Source organism: Ceratotherium simum, chromosome X (genome assembly GCF_057802395.1).
Source record: "Ceratotherium simum simum isolate JZ-2026a chromosome X, ASM5780239v1, whole genome shotgun sequence".
Classification (NCBI taxonomy): Eukaryota; Metazoa; Chordata; class Mammalia; order Perissodactyla; family Rhinocerotidae; genus Ceratotherium; species Ceratotherium simum.
Window position 1 is genome coordinate 17,462,480 of NC_141940.1, and position 12,356 is coordinate 17,474,835.

At 39.6% G+C, this 12,356-nt stretch overlaps 1 protein-coding gene across 4 annotated transcripts in view; it reads right to left on the bottom strand.

The window, feature by feature from the left end:
- Positions 1–1,134: 1,134 nt before the first annotated feature.
- The window catches only part of LOC106802967 (P2R1A-PPP2R2A-interacting phosphatase regulator 1-like), a 58,868-nt gene continuing 47,646 nt past the window's right edge, over positions 1,135–12,356 (bottom strand). For 2 of the 4 annotated variants that reach the window (XM_087426941.1, XM_087426939.1), the window contains one exon: positions 1,135–1,761. Coding sequence is in view for 2 of the 4 variants with exons in the window: in XM_087426939.1 (XP_087283065.1) it covers position 1,761 (1 nt within the window). In the remaining 2 variants the exon portion in view is untranslated. Of the gene's footprint in view, positions 1,762–10,341; positions 10,559–12,356 lie in introns of those variants that run through there. The other 2 variants (XM_087426940.1, XM_087426938.1) reach the window with 1 other exon arrangement.

A 12,356-nucleotide genomic window follows, 5' to 3' on the forward strand; every position in this document is an offset into this window, starting at 1 on the left:
GTCATTATAAACAGTTGCCATGGTGTTTCTAAAATAAGAATTTTACAGTTAATGTGTTGAGGGTAAAGAAAAAAGCATAAAGTACTGCGGGATCATGCTTATCCTAGGGTCTCACAGGAGACAGGACATATTTAATTCATCTGGTGAACTACAAAATAGGTTGTGGTCCAGACACCAAGCACGTGGGTTTGTTTTTTAAACCTAATAGAAATAGGGTGACCTCTCTATTTGGTCTAAGAATTCTAAAGGAAGGGAGGCATTTAGTTGGTTCACCCTGGCTTTACCTCTGGACGATGCTTTATGTTACTAGGAGGAGGAATCACTTCATCTCTTATCCTCAGCCCTTTGCCTGACTGTAAGTGACTAGCCCAGATTGGGATGCCTAGACACTGGGGGGTTTAGGTGGAGATGAGTTTTCACCTTTAAACTCTAAGCCAAGTAAATAAAATCCTTGATATCTGTGTCTATTTTATATCAGTCACTGAGAAATTTTTTGTTTGTATTTATTAAAACAACTTTACCAAAAAAAAATCCCTGAAGCACAACTATTTACATTTCTTTATAGCCTCTTCTGATCTCTAACATATATATGCAGTTTTAACTGTAATTGTCATAGTAACTGATCTTTTGACTTAGGATTTTTATCTGAGAGCACAATGCATTAACAGTCTCTTGAAAAATCATCTTTGAGATCTTTTTACAGAATGAATTTATGCACTGCTACTGTAGTATTCTCAAGAAATATACATAAATACAAAATGTATGCCTGAGGTTGGTTTTTGCAGGAAACAGTACTTTGCTTCTAAAGTAAAAGCTTTTATGTATACTCTTTCATAGAAAATCCTCATTGTTTAAACGTTTGGGGAGCATAAATCATTAAATGGATCATGTCTGTACATTGTGTAATGACTGAAAAGCACATAAATGTAATCTATTTTGAACTTTGTAAAAAAAGAAAAACAAACATGTTTGGAAGCTATCCTTGTGTCTGTCCATCTCAAGTCCTGTGTGTGTGTGTGTGTGTGTGCATGCGTGCACGCGCGTGCAAGTGCACACACGTGTGTATGTGTATGTGATAACACATTGTAAAGAATAGAAATTACTTTAAAAAAATAAAAGAAAATGGAGACCCGAGTTTCACATTGATTTACACATTTTATTTGGGCTACCTCTGAGGCACTCAAAGTTTTAGTTTCCTATTTCCTAAAGCTGTCTCCTATTACTGTGAGTTAAATAGGAAAAATAAGTGAAATATGTGAGCTAAAATGTCTTAAGTTTCTTAATTTACCAAAGGAGTTACTTTGTTTTTGAAGTTTTGAATAGGTGACAGTCACATGCTTCAAAAATCAAAAACTATAAAAAGGTATATAGTGAAAAATCACTCCTTGCTATCCCTGACCACCCCATTCCCTGTCCACTCAGTCCCTTGTGAGGGACCACTTTTATTAGTTTAAATATGCTTCCATTGTTTCTTTATCCAAATAAAGATAGATATACTATTTTTATGCTTTTATATATAAATGGTAAATGTTCTATATACTATACTGCACCTAGCTTTTTTTCACTAAACACTATATCCAGGAGAACTTTCTATATCAGTAATTAAAGAGTAGCCTCATTCTTTTTATTACAGCTGCATAGTATTTTCTTGTATGGCTTACAGCATAATTCATTTTACCAGTTCCCTCCTGACCAGTTCTGCCAGCAATGCATGAGAGTGCCTGTTCTTCCACAGTCTCATCAGCCATGTGTTCTGCCAATCTGTTAGATGAGAAAATCAGTGTAATTTTAATTTTTATCAACTTATAAGTGGGGTTGAGCATCTTTTCATAGAGCTATTTATTCACATTCTTTGTCTCCCACCCTCTGCTTTCTGGTGGGTGGGTGGTTTTCTTTCTTAATGACTTGTAGGAGCTCTTCGTGACATGAGTTGCAAATATTTTCTTTCAGTTTATCATTTTTCTTTTGACTTGGGCTTATGGTGCCTTTACCATACAAAATTTATTCTAGGGTAGTTGAGAATCTTTTATGGCATATGGATTTTGAGTCATAGCTAGAAAACCCTATCCCACTCCAAGGTTACAAATCATAGCTACTCATACACACACACACACACACACACACACACACCAGTTAGAAGATAGAGTGAAGAGAATAATCCATTTACAATAGCAAAAAAATAAATTTAAAAAACCCTACGTTTAAACTTAAAGTCCAAAAACCTTTATAAGGGAAACTACATGACACTCCTGGTAAACACAAAACTAGAACAAATGGAAAGACATCTAGGATGTTCTTGGATAGGTAGTCTTAACATCATAAAGATTGCGCTTCTTTCTAAGTTATATAAATTTAGCATGATTGCAATAAGAATACCAAGAAGTTTTGGTATCTTTTTTTACCTAGACAGGTTGATTCTAGAGTTCATATGGAGAAATAGGAAAACTCTTCAAAAGAAGAGTAAAGGGAGAAATTTTTCCAGAAATTAAAACTTCTACATAACTCCAGTAATTCCAACAGTGTGGCATTGGCCCATGAATAGACCATTGGAAAACAATTAGAAACACAGAAATAGACCCAAATACATCCAGGAATTCAGATAGAGGTGTCATCTCAAAACAGTGAAGAAAAATTACTGGTTAATGAATGGCAAGAAAATAACTGGATAGCTATCTAGAAAAAGGAAGTTGGATTGATGCATTCCACCAAGATAAACTCCAAATGGATCAAAAATGTAAATGAAATGAAACCATACAGGTGCTAGACAACAATATGGGAGAATGAATTCCTTTAGAATCTTGGAAGGGGTTAATTCTTGATGACTCAGTATTTCATATCAAAGACTAAATTTGTAACCAATGTCTCCCCTTGGCAGTTGTTTTCCACCCCTCCTGTGTGTAATTTCCCAGTTTTGTAAAAGGACCTCCCCCAAAATGAGTTTCCAAAGTAGATTCCCAGAATCATAAAACAGTTGGATCTTCCCTATTAGAGATCACTTACTTCAATTCACTTAAGTCCTCCCCTTTAATTCAAAACCTGCCACATTTTGACAGGCTGTAATCAACAAGAATTGGGTGATTGGCAAGTGATCACACACTGTGTGTCTGCAATGTCTGATTTACAGTTCACATTGTGTGGTGGCGTTGGCGAAGGGCGGAAAAGAAAATGTACCTCAAACAGCCTTTGATCCATTTCCATGCTGAAGTATGTGGCGCACCCCACAAATGCTGCAGGAGTTGGAGAGACCAGAGCTGGCTCTTAGAGGGTGGGCTTGATTCATATACAGTGGGGAGTTGGGTTCACAAGAAAAGGTAAGGATAAATGTGCCACGAGGTGAGACGAGTTGTTCTGAAATAATTTCCAGGGAGATATTTGAGACTGTGATGTGTGTGCCATTATTTCCTGTCTACCATGAAGAAAACTTTTTCCTGCCATGATTAAAGGGGCTGAACATCGGCTGGTGAGGAAACAATCAAGCTTACCATGGGGCCACAGGTAATACAAAGTTTAATGAGGGACAAGGTAAAGAAGTAGTTATCATGAAAACAAATATGATTCATCCTGAAGGCAGCTAGCAAACAGGAAACGCACAGCAAGAGGCATGGCAATAGTTGTAATTATCTGTCACTGCAGGTGTTTCTGCCACCTCGGAATCATTAGGCCTGCACAATTCTGCCACCTGAGTTCACTTCAAAAGGAGTTGTACAAGTCAGCATGTAAAGTTTCAGGTTTCTAGAAGGGATTCTGGAAATGAGTGTCTCCTAGATATTTTCATTCACCGAACAATTAATTGGGAAGACTATATAGCAGCTGCCGAGGAGACACCTACAGTGTTTCAACATGAACATGGTAATAGAATGCTGAGGTTTCAAAACACTGCTATTATGAAAGAGATTGAAGATTTCAAGTAGTACGTAATGCCCTGACATTTTGAGGGAGCATGCCTAAAAGGAACAATTTAAAATAGACCTAAGGAAATTGGAGGGTGGGTGGGACTGGGATCATGTGGCTACACTAGAAGATTCAAATAGAAGGCCCGCAGAGCCTAGCTGTCTTATCCCAGCATCAGAATGTCATATTAGTGATTATTTCATTAGGAAAATATTTGCTACACCTGTAATCTGGAAGTGATCAACAACATACCAGAGCAGAACATTACTCTCCAGGATTAAATACCAAACAAAATAACAAAGAGTTGACCCAGCTACTGGCCACTGGGATGAGGCCTCGTCCAGTTACCACATCAAAGACCCTTTTTTTTTTAAATTTTTGTTTATTGCAGTAACATTGGTTTATAACATTGTAAAAATTTCAGGTGTACATCATTATACTTCTATTTCTGCATAGATTACATCATGTTCACCACCAAAATACTAATTACAACCCATCACCACACACATGTACCGAATTATCCCTTTCACCCTCCTCCCTCCCCCCTTCCCCTCTGGTAACCACCAATCCAATCTCTGTCTCTATGTGTTTGTTTATTGTTGTTAAATAAGCCACAGGCAGAAAAAAGAGGAATCAATTAGGACACTAGTTTGGAGAGGTTTTATATGACCAAGAGAACAAAGAAATGCAAATAGACTAAACTCAAGTGGGCTGTTTCCTTTATGTTGTTCATTTAGGTTCTCTCTGATTTTCCCCCTCACTTGGTTAAAAATTTGTCCCCGTCACTTGGTTCATCAAAAGATGTCCAAAAAATTAAAGTGATACCTACCCTGGGCTATGTCAGCTCCATACCTAATAAAAACTGACCCCAGCTCAAGGAAGATGATGATGGGGAATGTTCAGCTCACTAAATGCATTTTCCAATTAGCTAGGCGATTGCTTTGTGAATCACCGACTTAATGAACACACAAACTGGGCAGTTCAGGATGTGATCCAGGTAGATGGGGGAAAGCCCTGATTCAATAAAGTGAAAAAAATAAATGAAATGATTTCATGAGGATGTAGACAGATTTTAGTACACCAAGGTAGAGATAGATAATGCAAAATCTGTCCTGACCAAATGAAGTGTGAGCTGTGCTAATGCTAAGGGAAAAAATGTGCTAAACCCTGGGATGAATGGGTAAATTACTTTTGCACAATCGTAAGTCATGGGAGGCAAGGTTAGGAATAGATTTATTTGGAGAATCGAGACGAAAGCTCTCTCCCTCCTAATGAGCATGTTTTTGGAGCTAATCACTGTATGTACTAGGTAACCTGTATCTTCTGCTGTTCTCAGGCTGTGAGGATACAGGTGTTTTCTGTTTGTGGGATTTTTCTTAATAGACTTTATTATTTAAAGAAGTTTGGGGTTCACAGCAAAATTGAGCAGAAAGTACAGCGAGTTCCTATATACCCCCTACCACTGCCAACACATGCATAGCCTCCCCCACTATCCACATCCCTCAGTGGTGCATTTGTTACAATGGATGAACCTACATTGACACATCATTATCACCCAAGGTCCATAGTTTACATTAGGTTCACTCTTGGTGTTGTACATTCTATAGGTTTGGACAAATGTATAACGACACGTATCCACCATTATGGTATTCAGAATAGTTTCATTGCCCTAAAAATCCTCCGTTGGGGTCTTTTTTAACTTAGAAAATTTATTATGGAAAATGTTAAACATGTACAAAGGCAGAGAGAATAGTATAATGAACCCCTTCCATGTACCTATCACCTGCCTTCAGAAGTTACCAAGCATGGCCAATCTCAATGCGACATTTTGCAAAGGCTATGGGAACATAGCTACAGGCAGACTGGTATTGCTTTTGTGGGAAAAGGGTTTCTTCTCAGTAATTTTTGAGTGACTGAATTACTTTGGGGTGACCATGTATTAAGCACTAGCTGTGCTAGGCACTTTGCAAATGATATCTAGACCGTTGCTACTCCAAGTGTGGTCCTCGGACCAGCAGCATGGGCATCACCTGGGAGCTTATTGGCAGTGAAGAATCTCCGGTCCCACCCCAGACCTACTGAATCAGGGTCAGCAGTTGAACAAGATCCCTAGGTGATCTATATGTGCATAAAAAGTTAAAAAGCACTGACTGCCTGGCCCAGGGTAGACACTTAAAATAGCCTCCTAATAATCCTGCAACAACACCTTAAGGCAAATATTATCATGCCCAATTTACAGATGAGATAACTGAAGCTCAGAGTTATTATTTGGCCTTTTCAAGATCTCACAGCTAATAAACTTAGATCTGTCTGGCTTCAGAAGTTTGTGATTTTACCACTTGCAGCATGCTGCCTCCCAGCTAAGGAGTTCACTTTGGGGGCAACTCAATAAAAAAAGGAGATGGTATGTGTTTACACAACACAAAAATGACCAGTCATCTTGGTGGCAACAACAACAACAACAACAGAAAACCAAACTGTTTGCTATCATGCAAGCAATCGTTCCACTGAGAGACCTTTTCACTTTTCAACCAGTTATTAAGGTATCATGTAGACAGCTAAATATTTCAGAGTGGTCAGAAAACAAAAAAAAACAAAAAAACTAGAGCAATTATCAAAGTTACTCCCCTTTGACAGTGACTGTTGACCCAAATATGAAGCAAACTGCAAACCACAAGCTCTCCCAGAACAAAGAGAAGATTTGCTATAGACACAAATAACTGGTAAATGCATTAAAAAAAATCAGTCAGATCAGTTTGACATCATTTAGACAGGAAGGGCAGGTAGTTGACTGAATATTTCACTTTCCAACCAGCTGGGCTGTTTTGGCCTATAGCTCTGAATTGCTTACACCGAGAAGCGAGGTTTACATGGCTGAGCACTGCTGAGCAATGCAATAGGTCCTTCTGTTTTCTGGGTAGCTTTTTGAAGGGACTGTTACAGGAAGAGGTAGAAAAAGCATAAGTCCTGGAGCACACCCTCAGTTTACCAGGAACTCATTAGATCCAGGGAACTTCTTCCCTGTAATCCTGGGAGGAGATTAGGCCCTTTCCTTCTCTTTCTGCTGCCCCAATGACTCTGGGGACCTGCATTAATGGATTGGCATGGCTACTTGGTTTTGCAATGAGCTGATTTGATGATTAATTAGCCTCTAGCAGGAACCTGATGAAGTTCTCAGCTCCAAACCCCAGGGATCCAGTTCAGGGCAATCTGCCCTCACAAGAAAAGACCAGGTGAAAACTGGCCTGGCCTGGCCTGGTGATAGGCCGCCACAGGGGTTATGATTGACTTTCTACTTTACAACCAAATGACCTGGACATAACTTGCTGTTGTGAAACAGTAATCCTACTGAAAAATAGTAAACCCATTGGCTCAACAAAGCTAATTGTCTTTAAGCATGAAATCAAATTCCTAGTGTATCTTCTCTACCTTGTAAGTAACTATTTGGATCACTTTATCCCACATTCTTTTTTCTTAATCCCACATTCTAACAGATTGCATAATATTTTATGGCCAACCTCACCCTCATGCAAAAAAATATAATGAACAATACTAAGAATTTAGTCAAAATAGGCCAAAAAAAAAAAAACCCGCCTAAGGTAAAATAGATAAGACTTATAAAAGTTATTTTAAGAATGTTTTTCTAAACATTGAAGAACATTTCAAAACAGAGTATTTTGAATACCATATTTGAATGTCTTAATCACTATATTTTCCCTCTGAAACTTTCACAAAGACGTTTCTAAGATCTGTTTATCTCAGTGACCACCTTCGCAAGGTTAGGAGGGCACTTGCTATTTATCCCTCTTTTGCAGATGAGGAAACTGAGACTCTGAGAGCTGAAGTGACTTGCCCTCCATAAGAAAGCCTCCCCGAGAGGAAGGGCCAGAGCTGAGATCAGCATCCAGATCACGAGCTGGCCCTGTCTTCTTTCCCCTTACCATAGTCTGAAGAAAAAGATAGCACAAGAGTAGCCACAAAATTATCCCCTAAAAAATTAAGGCAGCTGAGAATATGTCAGGATTATTAAATTAGTTGGAAATATCTTTTCACTTTGGAAATTACAAATTACACCCATGGGTTATTTGGTGAGGGGGAAAACGCTGATACATGAGCAGCTGCATTCATCATGCATATTGAAGGTCTTTGGGTTGTAAACTGTGACGCGGACCCAGAGCAATGGCACTTGGGGTGGAGCACATAGCTAGCTGCACTTTCTCCTTCCCTCCCTCACTGCTCATGCTCTCCTCACCTAAGGGGAAGTGAGGAGTGTTCTGGAAGGCAGGGGCCCCTACTCAGAAAGTTAATATCCAAAATATATAAAGAACTCATGCAACTCAATAGCAAACAAACAACTCAATTAAAAAATGGGCAGAGCATCTAAATAGACATTTTTCCAAAGAAGACATACAGATGGCCAATAGGCACATGAAAAAAATGTTCAACGTCACTAAATCTCAGGGAAATGCAAATCAAAACCACAAGGAGATATCACCTCACACGTGTAAGAATGGCTATTATCAAAAAGGCAAGAGATAACAAGAGTGGGTGAGGATGTGGAGAAAAGGAAACCCTTGTGCACTGTTGGTAGGAATGTAAATTGTTGCAGTCACTATGGAAAACAGTATGGAGGTTCCTAAAAAAATTAAAAATAGAACTACCATATGATCCAGCAATTCCACTTCTGGGTATTTATCCAAAGAAATGAAAACACTAATTCAAAAAGATATATACACTCCCATGTTCACTACAGCATTATTTACAATACCCAAGATATGGAAACAACCTAAGTGTCTATCGATGGATGAACAGATAAAGAAATTGTGGTACATATATATACAATGGAATATTATTCAGCCATAAAAGAGAATAAGATCCTGCCATTTGGGACAACATGGATGGACCTCGAGGGCATTATACTAAGTGAAATAAGTCAGAGAAAGACAAATACCGTACGATCTCTCTTATATGTGGAATTGAAAAAAAAAACCAAGCTCATAGATACAGAGAACAAATTGGTGGTTGTAAAAGGCGGGGGACTTGGAGGTGGGAGAAATGGGTGAACTGTGAATAAAAATTTTAAAAAAAGAAGGAAGAGGGCATTCACTAGACTGCGTGTCTCCTGGCTGAAATCCTCCTGGATTTGTATATGTGCTGCTGTCCAGTTAAGGAGAGCACGGTGCTCTTTGTGAAGTGAAGAGCAAGTTAAGTTCGTGCAAAGTGATAAGATTTCAAAACAGTCCAGGGGAAAGGAGGTGCAGTGTCCAAATTAATCACAGCCATGGAACCCCCATGGCTTCACTTCAGCTAGCCCCTTCTAGTCTTAGCATGACTTTGAGTCACTATTTTCTGATGTTATTACAATGGGCTGCAGAGTGTCCTGTAAAGCTTTCTTACCCACAGGGGAGTCCTGGGGAATTGGGCTCCAGGGGAGTTGGGCTCCAGTTCAGATTATCTCATGGAATGATCCTTGTAGCTATCATGTAGATAACAACATACTCACAATCAGCCCAGGAAGTAAATTCCACACATGAACCACTTACATTTGAAATGCCCCAATTGCTGGGGGCCAGACTAATCTGTAGTTAAGGAAGGGATTTCTGGAATTTTCTCTGAGCCTTCCAGGCTTCCTGCATGTCATCCCTCTCACTAGGTAAAAGGAATGGAAAAAGGAGATGCTTGTTTGGGACAGGACAGTGTGTGATGGGAAAATTAGCACGTGAGAGGGCATTTTGTAATATTTAATCTAAAGGTAAGAGTTTTGCTAATTATTGAATAACTTTACGGAAAGAAACAATGTCTATGCTCTAAATATTTATGTTAAGTACCTCAATACTCCTAAAATTCTGGAGAAAGTTCTGGTTTGTGTGTCATAGGGGCTGCATGGATACTTGGAAGGGATGCTGTAGAGGGCCTTTGGGCATGAAATGGGAGACTGGGCTGGAGAAGTCACTCCTTCAAGCCTGAGATTCTGTGAAAACTAGAGGTGCCAATCCATTTTCTTAAGGAAACTGTACTTTTCAAAGTACAAAATTATAGAGATGGAGAACAAATTAATGGTTACCAGAGGTTAGGGATGGTGGAGGGTGGCAGGATGGGTGTGACTATAAAGCGGTAACACCAGATCTTTGTGGTGATGGAATAGTTGTGTATTTTGATTGTGGTGGTGGTTCCACAAATCTATACATGTAATAAAACGGCACAGAAGTATACACACACGTTGCACCTACGTCAATTTTCTGGCCTTTATACGGTACTATAATTATGTGCAATGTAATCATTGGGGGAGACTGGTTGAAAGGCAACTTCCTATGAATCTATAATTATTTCAAAATAAAAAGTTAAAAAAAATTCAAGCACAATTGTGCATTTCTTTTAAGTGCCCTACAAAACCCTTCATTTATCCAATTTTTCTTTTGAGAGAACCCAACCCCCATCTCCCAACCCCCACACACCAAAACTCCTTGACTCTTGAGAATTAGAACTACAGACTTAGGAACAAACTTTTCCTTTTCCACCTTAATTTCTTCATTGGGGAAAAAAAAGTCAGAGAATGTTATGTGCCCCTTCTTTTCTTTTAATCTGATGTTTTAGATGGAGCTAGTTGATTGGTAATGCCTTGAGCAGACTGAGAAGATTCTATATCTGATCAGGCCAGCTCTTCTCCCTGCCATGGAAAAAAAGCAGAAACACGTTAAATTCCTTTCATACCTTCCATGTGAATAGAAGCATAAGGGTAGGAAGGAGGGAGAGGACAGGCCAGGAGGGTGCGGGGTCTTGTGGTTCTGAAATGAGAGGCACCAGGCCACCACACAAAGCAGAGAGGCTCCTCTCAGCTCAGAGGGAGCTGTGCTTCTGGGGGTGAGAAACATGGAGAAATTTCCCCAAGAGGTCAAGCACTTGGAAGAATAACAGTTCAGCTAGCCTCAAAGAGGGGTAGTTTGAGTTGAATATAGAAATGTGAACCAGCTTCCCCTCGCTACCTCCCCAAGTACACCAGAAGAGGCGATGGATAGAACCTGAGCCCTTCCGTGGGAACAGGTGACTGTAATGGGAAGGTTATAAAGGGATTTGGGATTGGAGCACCTGCCACAGGCTGTCAGCTTTCTGACATACTCTTTCTCCCAGAGGCCCTACCTTGGCCTTCGAAGATTCCATGCATTTCACTAAAACTTCCTCAGTACATCTCACCTGGCTCATGAAACTGAGCACTTGATTATAAGCTGTCTCATATTGTTCTCTTATTTTGAGTTACATGGGGCCTGGGTTCAAATCCTAGTTGTACCACTTGCTAGGTATGTGATCTTTGGCAAGTTGTCTTAACCTCTCTGTTCCTCAGTTTGCTCATCTGTTAAGTGGGAGTAATATCTGCCACATTACAGGGTTTGTAAAGTGTTTTGTACCTAACTGGTGCTTAGCAAATGTTAGTCTTCTCTTTGCTCTGCTCATCATTTGCCATGTGGATGCCACATCGCTCACAAGACTGGAAGCTCCTTGAAAGAGCTTCTTTCTGTTCTTTCTCCCCCCAGTACCTAGCATAGGGTTGGGTACACAGCACGTTGTTAATTAGTCCTTATTGGCTAGGTTAAATGGTGCTTTCCTGGCTGCCTCAGTGATACTAATGGAGACCCAGAAATGGGTGTAAGGGAATATCGACATTCCATTTCAAAGATATGAAGGTAACATGCTGAATTCTTTACTTCCTTGATACATTGTTATAGTAAAACTGTCCACATGATAAGGCCTGCTTTTAGTGCAAATATAATTTTAGACAATTATTATGTAGCTCAAGTAAAATTAAAGTCAATTGTTTAAGTATCTTGACAAAATGGTTTCTTGATCAGTTTATCAGATGTGGAGCAAAAAAGACAATTACGGACTGACATGCCTATTACCACAGAATTCTGAAGGTTATCAAATATAGCAAAAGAATCTGAAATTGACCCAAGTCACATCTATGCTCCAGTCATTGTCTCGGGACCACACCACAGTCTACCTCACATTTGTGAGGTACAGTGGAAAGAGTAATAGTTTAGGAAATGAAGACCAGAGCTATAGCCCCCGATTTTGTCATTCACTCATTCAGCCAACAAGTATTTACTGAGTGCCTACCATGGGGCTTGGCTCTATGCTTCACAGACATGATCCTGCTCTGCATGGAATTTACTATCAGTAGCTGTGTGACCTGTGGGAAGTCACATCACCTCTCTGGGTCTCATGCTTCCCATCCGTCAGATGGTGACAGATCTATATCATAATTATGAGAATTCTATGAGGGAATGCAGGGTCCAGAGCCTTGCAGACCGTGATTGTTCTCTAGGATTGTCTTCTATGTAATGGTTACATGAATAGCTTGTGATCATTTGAAAATTATGTCCAAAGTCTATTTCAAGGGGGCTGAGCATGTTCTGCCTATCTCGTCTTCCTTCCTTACATGTTGACAAGCCAACCAAGACCAGAGCGAG